The following is a 16,425-nucleotide window of genomic DNA, read 5'->3' on the forward strand; positions in this document are numbered from 1 at the left end:
GGGTTGGTTTATGAACATAATTTATACTTTTATGAAAATATGAAGTATCAAGAGTCAATCTGCTTTCTAAAAATGATTTATTTTTTCTTTCCAGACCCAGTCCCTCTGTGGAACTTCTAAACATCTTTTATTTGTGGAAGAATTTTCTACAGAATGACAGCAACATCTTGATTTAAATTCAGTGTTTGTGTGGTTCTGGTTCACTTGCTCTGGTTTAGGAAGCGCGAGATCTAAGGAGCCCAGGGTCTTTTGCGATGACAATATGACTAATAACAAAGGAAAATCTATTACTGTTAAAGCAAGTGGCGGTTCAAGTAGTGTAGGAGATTTTGTCGACTGGACTTTAAGTTTAAATACAATTCAGTCGGATAAGTTTTTAAACTTACTGTTGAGTATGGTTCCAGTAATTTACCAGAAAAAACAGGAAGACAGGCACAAAAAAGCAATCAGCATTTGGCAAGATGGGTTAGCATCTCCAGCACAGCCATTTAATAATAGAGCTGATCAACACATGGAGTACCACAGTTTCTCCGAACAGCCCTTTCATGGCAATAACAGTCACTCACCAGCAGGGGGCAGCCCAAAGTACGATGACTACGCCAACTATAATTACTGTGATGGAAGGGAGACTTCAGAAACGACTGCCATGTTGCAAGAGGAAGACTTGTCCAGTGATGGTGATGACGATGTCATTGTGGAAACAAGTCAGAAATTACCAAAGGAATCCAGCGGTGTGATGGCGTTGCAAATACTTGTGCCATTTTTGCTAGCTGGTTTTGGAACCGTTTCAGCTGGCATGGTTTTGGATATAGTACAGGTGGGTTTTCATCGTTTTTTAACTTCACAGTTTTGCTGTTGATTGAAGTGTTGAATATTGGTGATGCATCTCAACCATTAAATTGAGCTTTAATTTATCCCTTAGTAAAATGAACCGATAATGACTCTGGTAGAGAATCACCGCAATTTCTAGTGTTTTTTGTTTCTTTAGATTTGAGAGAATAATCTCATTCTGACTATGAAGTAGCTCTTCGTGAAATGTTACAATAGTAAAGTAACAAAAAAAATGGGTAAATCAGTTAAATGAAAAACTCAACACGGTTATATTTAACTACTTCTTTATTTTTTAAAAGAAAAATTAATATACATTTTTGAAATGAATTCAAACAAGGCAGAGTATCAAATGAAAGAGGTGTGCCTTGTTTCTCATCTCCAAACCCAGACTCTCTTCCCCTCCAGATACTACTCTTGTTGAGTTTATTGTGTATACTTGCAGACTTTTTTCTTTGCATATGTGTAGTTTTTTCTAAAGTGAAAATGATATGAGAGATGTATACATATATACTTTACACACCCCTTTTTGCAACTTCATTGCTTGGACACCATCCCAAATAAGTAACAAGGACTTTCTGCATTTTAAAATGAATACTTTTGATAGACCATTGTATACATATACTAACATTAACTTATTGATTCTCTTCCATGCTAGTGTTATAATAAATATCCTTATAATTAGATCTTTTATTTTCTTATGTTAATATTTTCATGGGATTATTGGGTATTATACATTTAAAGTTTTATGAATAGTATAAAATTGCCTTCCAAAAAGTTTACACCAATTTATACTCCTACCATCAATAGATAAGTCCTTTTATTTTTCCATAGTCTTATCAACATTGCATATTAATGATCTTTTTCATATTTGCCAGTTGATAGGAAAATGTCACCATGTTCTAGCTAACATTTTTTAAATATTATTAATGTTTAATATCTTTTTATATGTTTTGGCCATTCATATTATTTTCTATGAATTTTCTTTGTCTTTTATCATTTTATCATCTTCTTTGTCTTTTATCACTTTGTCTTTTATCATTTTATCAGCCTTTTATCATTTCTTTATTGATTTGTAGAGATTCTTAGTGTGATTTGGTTACGAGCTACCTATCATGTAAGTCGAATAGTTTCGAAAGTAGTAGATTGTCTGACTGTAGCATTTGTTGGCTTTCAGCTCGTGTTCATCAGAGAGGAACACTGCTGTGGGGAAAGGCTGGGTACTTGTCCTATAGTGCCATTTCTTTCATTGTTCACTCCTTAAAAGAAATTTCATATCAGTTGTAACTCTAAGACACTTTTCAACAGATAACACTCTTATCTAAATGGAAAACATAAATAAATAGAAACACAATTTTTCCCCCACGAGATAAAGGATATTAAAAGAACGGTGTTAAGAGGTATATTGAATTTTTGCACAGACTGAAATACTAAAACCGGCACCGAACCTCCTTGGCCACTTGAAATATAGTTGTTTCAAGTTATTATAATAGTATCACAACTATTAAAAGGAATTAGCTGTTTTGGCTGATTTTTTTTCCTGATGAACCAATCATTCTGAAGAAACTGCATTTAACCATAGGATGACAACATCTTCAGGAATCGGGTGTCAGCGTACAGATTCTTAGTCCGAATAGCTCCAAGCACACTGAGCACATGATTCTGGCAATGTCTTCTTATTTCTTTTTTTTTTAAAAAGAAATTTTTTTATGCATAAAAGAACTGGGGTACAGGTCAGAGTTGGCGGGGGGTGAGAGAATTCACCAAAGAGAGAGTGGGGAGCAGAACAGGCAGAATGACTGGAATATACTACTGAGGGGAGCAGTGGGCAAGGCAGGAGAGGTCTGCTGGGCCATGTGGGTATCTCCCTGACAGGCCAGGGATCGAACTCATGCTATAGAAGCTGTGGATAGCTTCACAGTGCTGTGCCACCAGGGAGGCTCTGTCTTCTTATTCTTGATGCTGTTGGAGAGAGCAGCACATGTATTTTGGGAAAAGCTCCTTTCATAGTTTTGTGAACTTCAACACTGCTGCCCTGATGACTTTATAATGTTAAGCTTCAGTGTTAAAAAAAATTAAAAACATCACATAAATCCTTTGAAGGATTTTTTATCTCCAGGTGTTTTTAAAAATTTTAATTGCAAAATTTAACACATGTACAGCGTAAAAACCAAAAATGTACAGCTCGGTGAACTTACATGACAGAAGCAGCCATATAAACTATCACTCAGGTCCAGGGTAGACTTCATCCGTCTCCCTGCACTCCTTTCTATCGCTGCCCGCTCTGCCTCCCATGACTGCAGAGAGCCACGAGTCTGCTTTTATGAGAAGCCCTTCCTTGCTTTTTTTCTTTTTGTGTTAGTTTTGGTAAGTTGTTTATTCATTGAAATTTATTCATGCCAGGCCTCCCTGGTGGAGCAAGGGTTTAAGACACAACCTATGAAGCAATCTGCAGCCACTGCCAAACGAGTTTGTGTGGGAGCCAGGCAGCTACCCACATGGCAGGGCAGACCTTCCCTGATTCGCCCGCTGCTCCCCTCAGCAGTGTATTTCGTCAGTCTGCCTGTTCTGTTCCCCACTCTGTCTCTGGTGAATCCTCTCACCCCCACACACCTCTGGCCTATACCCCATTTCTTCTATGCATAAATAAATAAATCTTAAAAAAAAGAAATTTATTCATGTCCTCTCTACTTCAGTTACTGTCCATTTAAGTTCTAGATTTTTTATTTGACCTTTTCCCAGACATGTCCTTACACCGCTTTATGATTTCTGATTTTCTGCTCAAAGTTTCAATCTTTTATTTCCCTCAAGACGAAAAGCAGATTTAAATCTTAGTGCTCCCCCTGAGGGTGGATACACCAATATCCAAAACCTCTGTGAGTCTGTTTCTGTATTCTGTTATTTTTATTATTTCTCATTTATGTTGTTTTATCTCCTAATACCAGATTAACCTTTTCCCTGTGTGCTGGACACTATAGTCGAAAAGATTGTAGAAATAATTTTAGGTTTAGGGTGATAACACTTTTTTCCATAGAAGAGTTTTGTTTGCTGTGGCAGGCACCTGGGGAGCTAGAAGTCTGAGAGCTCTTGAATCCACGCCCAGAGATTGAAAGCATTTAAATCTGGGTTGCATTCTTTTGAAGACTAGTCTACTCACAGTTTTCTCTTCATATTAAAGTGGAGATATTATTGGATCATGGTGTGACATATGGCGTCTTTACAGCATCCCCTTTCCCTTCCAACTCTCCTTGGCAGGTGTGGGTGCCCACTTTGGCCATCCTAGTCCCCCGAGTGTCTGGACACTAATGAGCCTTTCGGCCTTCTCTAGAGCCAGCAAATATCTCCTTGAAAAAGCAGGCTGAAACCTCAGTCTCAGCTCGCTGGGTCTTTTAATTTTCTGTTCTTGGATCTGATATTTGTTCACTCTTCTGTTAGGTCCTTGTAGTATGTGTGCCTTTATGACTGCTCTTGTGGCCTTCTTCCCTGGCTCACGTTCCTGTTTTTATTAGAAAAGTAAGCATTTTCCAAGGCTCTGTCCTTAGACTTCTCTGCTTCTACTTTCTCCTTGTCAAAAGGACCCACTTCTGTATTGACAGAGAACTAAAACTTTAGGGGTGGCTACTCTTAGCTTACTGGAAAATGAGCCTGGGGAACATTTTGGTAGTTTTAATTTTCTTGATAGGCCTGCTGATTATGTAACATGTTCGTGCTGTGACCATCTGTGGAGCTGTGCTTTTATGATCTTTACTCTGTGCTGTCAGTGTGTACTTTACCTCATTAAAAAGCACAAAGAAACATAAAAATAATTTATTGCAATAGCAATAGGAAATTAATCTATGGTTTACAAGACTGTGTAGCAACTAGTCCATGTCTCCCTTTCCAAGCTCTCCCAGTCTACTTTTTACCCTATTTAGTGTGCGGTGTTTTTTTTTTTTTTTAAAAGAGTTATTTATTTATTTATACAAGCACTGGGTACAGTCAGAAGTGCGAGAGTGTGAGAGAATTCACCAGAACCAGAGTGGGAAACAGAACAGGCAGACTGACGATGAAATACACTGCTGAGTGGAGCAGCGGGCGCGGCAGGCGCAGCAGGAGAGGTCTGTCGCGCCATGTGGGAACCTCGCCGGCAGCCGGGGATTGAACCTGCGCTGCAGAGGCTGCAGGCAGCTTCGCAGCCCAGCACTCAACCGCTGTGCCACCAGGGGAGGCCCTATTTAGTGTGTTTTAACCTCATTGGTCTTTCTTTAGAGCCTTGAATATACCATAGTCTATCATGTCTTTCTCACTCAGAATTCAAACAACTTTTTAGGTCTCATCTTAAATGTCACTTCTTTGAAAACTTTCTCTTATCCCCCAAGTTAGATCATTAGTTTAAGTCTTCTATAGGATACTTGTCCCAGCAGTGACACTTTTTTTTTTTTAACTTTTTAGGTATGTATGTTTACCATACATATCTAGCAGAGCATCGAGTAGTTTCTCGACAAATATGTGTTGAATAAATGTTAACAATTGTTAGTTACTCATGTTTTTATAGGCCAGGTAGGCACTGTACCAAATCCTGCTTATTTTATCTGTATAAGAAAAGTGTAGAATAGATATTATTATCTTCATAATATAAAATAAAAATATCTTCATCTTATAAAATGCACACTTTACACTATCAAATGATAGATCTGGGGCTCGCATCTTGGTCTAACTTTGATGTCCTTTTAGCCACCACAGATTTCCCCTGCTATCCGAAAGTAGAACATTCTTACTTGGTTTGATTTGGTATTTTAGGGTTATTTTAGGGATCTGGGAATGTTAACAAATTTCCATGTAGGTTAATGGTAATAGTATTTCCCAGACCCCCAAAATAATTTGACAAATCATATAAAGTAGGAATGTTCTACTTTTAGATAGCAGGGTAAACCTCTATACACGAGGTACCTTGTTAATACATATGAAAGCGTTTGTAATCCTTTGAGAGTTATGGGTGAGCATAAAATAATAGCATTCAGGACTAGTTTTAAAGGTTAAAAAGATAGAATTTGTCTTTGGTGCTAAGTCCATATGGACTGCAGTAACAAAATACTATAGACTGATTGACTTAAACAAGAGACATTTATTTCGGACAGTTCAGGGAGCTGGGAAGTCCAGGATCAAGGTACCAGCCTGTTCAGTTCCTAATGAGCAAATATTCCTGGTTTGCAGCTGGCTGCCTTTTCTATACATTCTCACCTGGTGGAGAGAGTGAACTTTGGTACCTGTCACTCAACCTCAAAAGGTAGTACTAACCCTATGAGATTAGGGCCTCACCCTTTTGGCCTCATTTAACCTTTATCACCTCTTCAAAGGTCCTATCTGAACATACAGTCACCTTGGGAGGTAGGGCCTCAAGCTGTATCTTAACTATGGAGGGGATACAATGTGGTGCATGGCAGGTGCTGCTACTTGTGCTGCCTTAGCTGGATCATCAAATTCAGGACATGAGTTAAATGGCTATTAGTGTGTAAAGGTAGTATTCTAAGATGTCACAGGCAGTTGGCTGGGGTAGATTGCATGGCCAATCTTTCCCTCCTATTTAATAGGACATACACTCTCTCTATTATGAAAGGCCTTCTCTTCCCTTGACTCTCTGCTTTCAACTTTTCTTCTTCAATTATCAGTCAGCTTGGAGTTGTCCATTGATGTTTTCTGGAAAAATATTTCAGTATTACCTGTTTTGAGTTGAAGGAATAATTCCGAGATTGAGCTTTGTAGATAGGAAATTGGTAAGGGTTCAGAGAGAGCAAATACAGGGTAGGTTTTCAAATTTAGAATGTTTACTCCGAAGTGCAGCCTTTTTTGTGTTAATGGGGAATACAAATACATAGATTGTAACTCTAGTATATGGCTGAATATATACATTCCTTTAGAGGTAAAGTATCAGTGCTATAGGAATTCTATAGAAGTTCCAAATGCTCTTTAGGAATACAGAATACCTACTTTTATATATTCAGTCTTAGCCAAAGGAGTAATCTTGTTTCAACCTAACCTATCCTTGTGTGTTTGTGTCTTATAATATCCCTTTACTCATTCTGGACCTCGAATTAAAGAACTTAGTAAAGTTTAATGAAAAAAGTAATATAGGTATACTTGGTAGAGTATGTTTAAGCCGTATGAAAGAATGAGTCATGGAGAAAGAAGTCCTTCTTCTCCCATATTCTCCCTTCCCTTGAAATTACTGGGACTATTTTTTCTGTCTCCTGCAGTAAACATTAAATACATATATATCATATATAAACACAGATGTATCTATCCCTACGTGCGAGTATATATATAAATATATATACATATATGTGTTAAATATATTGCTTAAAAACATAAAGCAGCCTGTGGTTCTGCTCTTCATCTTGCTCTTGATTTATCCGGGAGCTCATGTGTCATTATACACGGATGTACCAAATGCTTCTCCAGCTGCCTGATGCTCTATTGTAAGGATGGATCATAATTTTTCTACTAAGTTACCTAATGGAGATTTAAATTGCCTCAGATCTTCTGCTATTATGAACAATAACGAGGTAAACTCATTATATGCACTTGTTTGAACTCATGTGCAATTTTATTTGTAGGCAGAATTCCTTGAGGGAGAATTCTGAGTTGAAAATTATGCGTATTTTGTATTTGATGTTGCTATAGTCCCCAAAGTAGATAAACCTTTGTATTCTCTCCCTTGGTATAAAAAGTGACAACTTCCTTATGCTTTAACCAACAGAGTATTATCCCACTTTTTGATCTTTATCAATGCCACAGATGAAAATTGATCACCTTTTAATTTGCTGTTCTGTAATTATGAATGAGGTTTGTCATTTTGCCGTGTCTAAAAATGAAAGGGTTTAGTTTTTTAAAGTAAGTGAAAATGAGAAATAAAACTCTTCTGGATTTCTGGTATGTTTCTTAAAATTGCCTAAAATTCTTTTACCAAATATATTTAAAAAAAATTTTTTTTGTGTAGTTAGGGCTCCATAGATATGTTTATGAACTTATTTTCTTAACCTTATTTTTTTAGGTTTCACTTTTGTTTGTCCTTTTGGGCATTAATAATACATGTTTAAGTTTTGATTGAGTACCTACGCAGGCAACTTGACATGCCCGAGTGTGTGTGGGTGCTTGCCTGGGATCGGATAGTACCAGAAGCACACAATTAAGTAGGATTAGAAGTTGATTTAGGGCAGGTTCTTGCGGAAAATTAGCAGTTCATAGTCATCTATATAATCTCAGGGCATGTCTGTATCATGGCAAAACTCGTGAATAGTTGTATTTATTTTCTGCACTGATGGCCTGGACATCTTCTTCCTGGACTTTAAAAGCCTTACTGCCCCTGACAGGATAATCAATTGATAACATGTCTGGGTGTTTGTTACACATTCAGCATTGTTATTTGTCACTGTTTATGGTCACAGTCCTGAGCACAACTGTATGAAGTAGAAACAATTGTGTTCCTATTATAGATGAAGAGAGTAACGCATTGTTTGCTTGGCACATGGTAAATGTCGTATAGGCAGAATTTTAACCCAGGTAGATGTAATGTGGGGTGGGGGGGAGTTGGAAAAGAGATTTTTAGAAATATCTTTTTTCTGAAGTGCTTTTAAAGGAGTGTCAGAAGATTCTTTTTTTCTTACAGCATTGGGAGGTGTTCAGAAAAGTAACAGAAGTTTTCATTTTGGTTCCTGCACTTCTTGGTCTCAAAGGGAACTTGGAAATGACATTGGCATCCAGATTGTCCACTGCAGTAAGTTTTTTTCTACCTCAAAATCTGTATGTTACCTTTAGTGTTTCTTTCTATTCCGGAGACTTGCATCAGGGGCAAAATAATTCCCTGTCTAATAAATTTCTGTATTTCAGATCTATGCTAAGTAGTTATGTTTGACCTCATTTCCTGAAAGTTTTCTGGGTTGTCTAATTTGAGAATTATGGACCCTTTATCCCAAAATGAAGTGCTGTATTTGCCTCTTTTTATTCCAGCACTTTTTGTTAATTATCATCAGTGCTTAAGATATGGAGCAAATCTGATTTTGATATTCTTTATGGTTCAATGGTTGGTTGATTGGTATTAAACTATTTTTGTGATTGTAAAAGTCATCCATGCTTATTGTAAAAACTGAAGAAAAGGGGGAAAGTATAAAGTAGAAAATTTAAAATTACCCCTCAATTCTTCACTTAGCCATAATCACTTAATATCATAGTATAGATTGTTCTACACCTGGATAAGTTATAGACATCCATTATTCGGTATACCACAATATACTGTATAGTCTAAAAAAGATCTGGAATCACATTTGCTTTTATAATCTGTGATGTCCATTTAAACACATATCATGATCATCCTTCCATATCAGTAAAATGTAGATCTCTGTCATTATTTTTATTACTTTTCTGTTGTAGAACTCTACTGTAGTATTATTCATCACCTATTATTGGATGTATAGATCTTTCTAATGTTTTGATATTGTAAATGATGTTGTAATGAATATTCTTATCTTTACAGTTTTGTATTTTTTTAAAGACAAAATCTAGTGTTGTAATTACTTTCAGAAAAAAATGCATATTTTAAGGCTTTAGGCAAATATTGCTGAATTGTTATCCAGAAAAGTTAAACTTTTTTTTAAAAAACTGCCACTGGCAGGGTTCTGGGTTATTTTTTTGGAAGACCAGAGGACACTGTTTTGTTTTTTCCCCACTGTAACAATCTTTGGGAATTCACCATTGTGAAACCATTAGCTACTGAGGTTCACTTCAACGAACCATCTGCACATTGAATGTTAGCCAGAAATTAACTCAGTCCTCAGAGAGCATTACTAATTGCTGTGTCTTTAGGGTAATGAAGTTCTTTTTTTCTTTAAAGATACTATAAAAAGTGAATCCATCTATGAACTAGGGGAAAAATTTGTGTAGACTATTGATGTGGAGATGTGGAGACGGAGCAATTGTGTCGTGGATTGGAGCACCCACTCCCATTTCTAACCCCCCCTCCCTGACCCTCCTTCTTCCCCCAGATAACTGCAAATTCCCTAGCATTACTTGAGTAAAGCTGATGTTTGGAAAGGAAATGGATTAAAAAATTTATTAGCATTATTGGTTTGCTCAGTTAGGAGGAAACGCTACATCTGCCCTATGGAACTTTCTAAATCCCTCCAGAATATATAATAGGTTATATTCTTCCCAGGACAATAATGAGATATAGTGTATTAATGAGCTTTCATAATGTGCTAGGCCATGCACCAACTACTTAAAGGATATCTTAGGACAATCCTAAGAGATAAGCACTGTGATACCTGTTTTACAGATGAAGAACAGAGGTTTGGAAGAGTTGTAACTTTCTTGAGCACACTGAACTAGTATAAGTACAGTAAGTCACATTCCTTAACATTTCCTTTTACCTGCACAGGATAACTGTGTTGGAGTTAATAAAACTGACAAATAATAGCAGTAACAAAAATATAGCAGCCTCCTGTTCTGCATTTTAAGGGTGTTTTTGTAAGGTCTTGGTCTTAGCACCAATACACAATATTTTTGGTATTTAATATTTTAAAACTTTTTTGATATTACTAAAAACTATTATTTGTGGATATAGCCCTGCTGCTTGTCTCTGTAGTTATTGGTGAGCTAGAGATGATGTATGGGGATATCAACTAGTCGCTAAGGTAGAGCCAAACCTCATTGAATCTATAATTTTGCTTGTAATTGATGTGATTGTTCAATATTAAGAAGACTAGAGAGTGATAAAAATTAAAGCCCCTTGGGCTGGAGCATAAAAGTGCAAGATGAACCTGAAATATCTTCTAGAGCCAGAAAGGAAAGAAATGGTATTTTCAAAAGATGGGGACATAATAAAAAAAATACAGGGTAACATATTAGCCAGGTCTAGGACAATTCAAGCCACAAAATTATAGCTACAGATTATAAAGAATCATAAATGATTTTTTAAAAAAATGCAGGCAAGGTCCCTGCTGTGGTAGAATTTTTTACATAAATAATTTCAGATATTGATAAGGACAGTGAAAATAAAAATAAAACAGGACATTGTGAAGAAGGGGAATCACTAGGACTACTTTATATTAAGTGATTAGGGGAGACTTCCCTGAGAGTGTACACAGCCAGATGTAACTTTTTCTTGCCCCAAAAGCCAAATCTCTGAACCCGGGAAATGTCTTTCCCCAAAGGAGTTTATTACATGAGGCTGCCAACAAGGCCGATACCCTAAAAGTAGCTGGTTCCTCAGTGGAAGGGTGTTGTGATTATATACGGAGGAAGGAATGTGAGGATGAGAGGGATGAGGAGGTGCTGGGCGCCATAGGCTCCTGAATTGCAGTGTTTATCTTCTTCATCAGAGAGTGTTCCTTTGGGGTGAACCATAGAAGCTGCCCTGGTGTTATCAGCTTGGGAGGGGCACAGAGGATTTTGCTAGAAGTAGTGCACTATCAGCTGTCAAGTTTCCAGGAATGCAGCTGGAGAATAAATCTCAAGTGTGGGCGGGGTGAGGGAGAAAGAAGACAAGGATGCTTGGTATTTGATTTTGCTTAGTTTGATTTTTCTAACAAAAAAGGGAGAATCTGGCTACAAGAGGTGACATATAAGCTGGAATCTGTGTAATTTTTTTAAAGATTTATTTATTTATATAAGAACTGGGGTATAGGTCAGAGGTGCAGGAGGATGAGAGGATTCACCAGAAACAGAGCGGGGATCAGAACAGGCAGACAGACCGAAAACACTGCTGAGGGGAGCAGCAGGTGAGACAGGAAAGGTCTGCTGCGCCATGTGGGTATCTCCCTGGCTGGCCGGAAATTGAACCCGTGCTGCAGAAGCTGTGAACAGCTTCACAGCGCAGCACTCAACCCACTGCACCACTGGGGAAGCCCCAGCCTGAGTAATTTTAAGTGGGTCAGCCATATCAAAATCTGGGGAAAGACCAATTCTAGGTAATTATGTCTCCTCAGCATATGATTTCAATGTAATGTCAAATATTTATAAACTTTCTAGACAGGTTCACTTATAACAGGCCTGAGGCAAGAATACAAACAGATGCCCCTAAAACATGTCTACATAGTTAAAATTATACAACAAATAGACAAAAATGTCTTCCTACTGTGGCATATACAGTATTATGAAGAATTGGAAGTCCAAAACTAAGTTTAGGATGCTTGTACCTCTTGGGCTCTGTTTTGGAACATGGAGTTGTAGAAAGAGATAGTCCAGGCCTGAAGCCTTACTCTCCCACCCTCTGTCTACTTCAAAAGACCACACACATATCTTAGACCCCGTATCCAGGCTCCATCTAGACCCGCAACAAGCAGCCATCCCTTGAGTACTCTCTGGGCTGGGCATGCACCTAGCTGTGGCCTTGTCTGTCTTCAGGTAGCTTGACCTGAGGAAGAGGCTCTGGCACTGGACTCCAGGCCACTTGGTCCGAGAACTTTATCTGGAACAGAACCTAGCAGGAGAGGAGGCACAGGCTTTGAGTGGGCACACCCTCTTGGGCCCTGTGCACACCCACCATGTGGGGTGGGGTTTAGCTAGAGGAGGGCCGAAGTGGGACCCTTTAATCCATGGGTCCTAGTGCTGAAACCCTCTTCCCAAGATTTAGAATCCTACTGAGTCTAGATTCCAAGAGTGAAAACCTCGTTTGGTCTAAAGAAAATTACATGACATAGAAGGTATTTTGAAGATGCCGTGTTACATACTTCTGCACTACAGGAAAGCAAAATGGAAGAAAAGTTATATATTAAAAAGAGGTGCTTCCCCTATGTTTATAGCAGCACTGTTTACAATAGCTAAGCTTTGGAAACAACCCAAATGCCCAAAAATAGATGACTGGATCAAGAAGATGTGGTACATATATACCATGGAATATTACTCAGCATTCAAAAAAGATAAACACATGCAATTTGCAGCAACATGGATGGCGCTGGAAGGGATCATGCTCAGCGAAATAAGCCAAGAAGAAAAAGAAAAATACCGGATGGTCTCACTCATAGCAGGAATCTAGAAAACTTAAATAAGGGACCAGGAAAATGAATAACTATAAGAAAGTGAAAATCAAAATGAACAAAAAACTATGAACCAGAGACACTTTTAGGGGGGCGGGGGCGGGAGGGGAGGGATTGGAGTCAGAATGGGGGGGCTGCAATTGTATGGGGAATATAACAATAAAATTTTAAAAAAATAAATAAATAAAATAAAATAAACCTCAAAAAAAAATATATATAAAAAAAAAAAAAAAAAGAGGTGCTTCAGCTCAATAGCCTTAATGTTGTATTCTGAGGGAAATAGTCACCGGACCTAGTAATCAGTGGTGGCACACAAAGAAAGTTGTTCTTTTACTGAACCTTCTTAAGTAATGAAGTGAATGTACCTTGAAGAGTATAAATATTCTCACATTTTATCTGCTATAATGGTTTGGTCATTCTACTCTTGAGAAAATACTGAAATTGGCATGGGGTGCAATAAAAGCTCAGATAGGGATGGAAATTCATTACTTTTTTAATGGTATCTTGGAAGTCAGATACCTTGTACCATTGTTACAGTTTTTAGATCTAAGGCTCAAGTACAAATTTTTCTCAAATGGCTGTGCAGCAGTAAAGATAGGTAAAAATATTAAAATTTAAAAATAAAAGTTAAGGCAAACATTATAGACTCATATGAAAATATTTGGAAAACGTCATTATTAAGCAGTTCATAAAACTTCAGCTTGTGGAATTATTTCAGTGAAATTGATTTGTTACTATCAACCAAATCTTCAAACCTAAGAAGTAAAGAGGAGATTTATTTTTTTCAATTATTATGTGCAAGGAAAGAAAACCAAACAAACTGGTCACACCATCATTCTCAGCAGTACCTAGACTGGCAGAATGAGCCAGGAATGATCAATACCTTCATTCTCAAATGAAAGCTGCATCCATCTAGTTTTATAAATATGAAGCACAGTTGGACCATATGATCTGTCTGGCAGCTCTCAGTGCTCAGAAGTTATTTTTTAAAAGTGTAATAATATGTAGTAATAAAAAAAATTTAAACTTTGGTCTAATTTCACATTGGTGTCAGCTGAATATTGATCTTAACCCATGGCCATTTGGCATCCAGCTAGAATGTACGTCAGGGATATGTCTGGCTTTGGCCTTAGAAATCTAAGGAACACTTTTTAGGTAGTTTTACTGAGGATTTAGTGAAATTACGTACAGGTGTCCGTCTGCTGTATTTCCTCTGTCATCTACACTTGGGCTATATTTTAAGAACTGGTGGTCGCCAAGGTGGAACTCAAGCCAGGGGCCTCTGGGCAGGAGAGGAGAATAAAGAGGACTTGAAGCTCAACAGTGGCACCATTTAAGGAAGAAGAAAGTTAATTAGAATGAGAGTTAAAAGGTGACTTTAGTCTCCTTTTGTTGGAAAATGAACTTTGTAAACTTTGTTCTGATAGATAGTACTAAGCACACAAGCATTTCAGCAACTTGATAACTTTGCCAGGAAAACAGAAATTTTGGCTAGCTTACCCCAAAGAAAATACTCCTAACAGCAACATTCTTAAATATTATCCAGCATTTCTATATAGTCAAATAATACTTGAAACGTGCCAGCCCATTTTGAAATAGGTCACATTATCAAGAATCTGGATAATAAAGACGAGGGTAATGAATAGTTCCCTACTGAAATCCCACACCTCACAGACTATCCTCCACTTGAAGTCTTTAGCCTCGAAGTGCTTCATTCTTTCATTTCCCCCATTTCTTCTTATTTTACATTTTCAGTGTTTTTTTTTTTCTTCTTCTTTGCTCATCCTGTTGCTTTGAGGCTTGCCTGACGTTTTAGTACCTTGTTCTGCTTGTCCTCTCTTGGGGATTTCATGTGGTCCACCAATGCGTTCACACTGCCGACTCTCACATCTGCTTTCAAGTTGCTTCCCTGATCTCCAGAGCTGAATTTTCAATTGTCTGCCCCACTCACTGCATTCAAAACTAAACTCATTCTCTCCTCTTCTTCCAACATGCTCTATTTTTCTCTATTTCTCATTGGCTTATCAACATTACCAATTGCCTGCCTCGTCTCTCCTTCTATCCAGTTATTGTCTAGACTGTAAGTTCCACTTGTGGAATCTCCCTCCCGCCTCTCTCACACTCCATCAGCCACTACCTTAATTTAGCTGCCTGGTGTCTCTGATTGAGTCTGTGTGTAGCAGATTCCTAACTGTATGATTCCAGAGAGAAGGATAAATGTGTTTTTTTAACTTAAAATAAGTACTTTTGAAAGCTTTTTCATCTTGGTACAAAAAATAATATAAAAGTATTTTTTAAATAATTTTCCTATGTATTATTTTCACTTGTGAAAATAAGAGTCGAATCTATTATAGCTATAGGATGCCAGATGCTTTCATCTTTATGCTCCATAAAGGGTCTTTTCCTGATTCTCTGTGGGAGACCAGGATAAATGAGTTTATAGGATTATAAAGAAGGCCTTGGGTAAGTAGAGAACTTAAAACAGGATAGCAGATACAGCCTACTTAATCTGTGAAGGTCAATTGCCTTTAAAATTTATTATTCTATAAAACGAAAGATTAAATGTTCACAGATAAAAAGATATTTCAATAAAAAGCTTTCCTATTTTAACAAGGGAAATTTAATGATGATGAATCCAAATTAATTTTATCTATTCTCTTATTAGAGTCAAAATTTATTTCTGAAGGTATAATGATTAGCTTGAACAGGTTTCCCTGTTTTTTTTTTTTTTAATCTTTTCTACAGTAGATCATTTTATAGTGGACATTACAAATATATTGATATAGCAGTGGCATATTATTGGAAAATAAACCAAGTATAGTGATTCTACAAATTGTTGGGTTTAAGTTCTGTTATCCAAAATCTGAAAATATCCACCTTAACAGGTAAATATTGGGAAGATGGATTCACCCATTGAAAAGTGGAACCTAATAATTGGCAACTTGGCTTTAAAGCAGGTAAGTGATACACATGTTTGTTTAGAGATCTTGGGTTTACAGTGCTTGGGTGTTATCTGTAAGAATGGAATGAATTTTAGTAAGATTAAGTCTACCATTTCATTCCTTCAGAATACACAGCTCAATAATTTATTACCATAAAAAGTGATGCAATAGATGGATACCCAAGACTTCCCAGCTTTTTCCTCTACAGATTGATCAGATTCTTCCAAATATGAAAAAATGAGGTTTTTTTTTTTAAAAAAATATCAAAGTAGAGAAACCTTTCTGGACTTCGTTGTTTTATTCTTTCAAATCACAGTATAGCTTCCACTCCCGCTCCCTCTCCCCCTCACTATCCAAAAGTAGAATGTTCCTATTTGGTATGATTTGGTAGGTTATTCTCCGGGTTTGGGAACACTCAAAAATTTTTCCACATAAAAATGGAGCTAGAGTCGCTAGTTCCAAAAAAATAACCTACTAATAGGAATGTTCTGCTTTATGATAGCTGGGGAAACCTGTATTACATTAGAGCTGTCTTATGGTCCTTTTCAGACTGAATTTGTGGGAAAAACCTATGTGGTGTTAATAATCAAAATATTTAACAACCAGTGGTGGGATACATAAACTAATAGATAAATAAAAAATTGAAC

At 37.2% G+C, this 16,425-nt stretch overlaps 1 protein-coding gene across 1 annotated transcript in view; it reads left to right on the plus strand.

Moving 5' to 3' along the window:
- Positions 1-235: 235 nt before the first annotated feature.
- SLC41A2 (solute carrier family 41 member 2) overlaps positions 236-16,425 on the plus strand; it is a gene marked incomplete at its 3' end in the record, with an annotated part of 51,089 nt that continues 34,899 nt past the window's right edge. Inside the window, exons 1-3 of the mRNA XM_084256319.1 lie at positions 236-817; positions 8,474-8,581; positions 15,722-15,793. Of these exons, the coding sequence (XP_084112445.1) occupies positions 263-817; positions 8,474-8,581; positions 15,722-15,793 (735 nt within the window). The 5' untranslated portion in view covers positions 236-262. The remainder of the gene's footprint in view (positions 818-8,473; positions 8,582-15,721; positions 15,794-16,425) is intronic.

This window comes from Talpa europaea (genome assembly GCF_964194135.1).
Source record: "Talpa europaea genome assembly, chromosome: 15".
Lineage (NCBI taxonomy): Eukaryota > Metazoa > Chordata > Mammalia > Eulipotyphla > Talpidae > Talpa > Talpa europaea.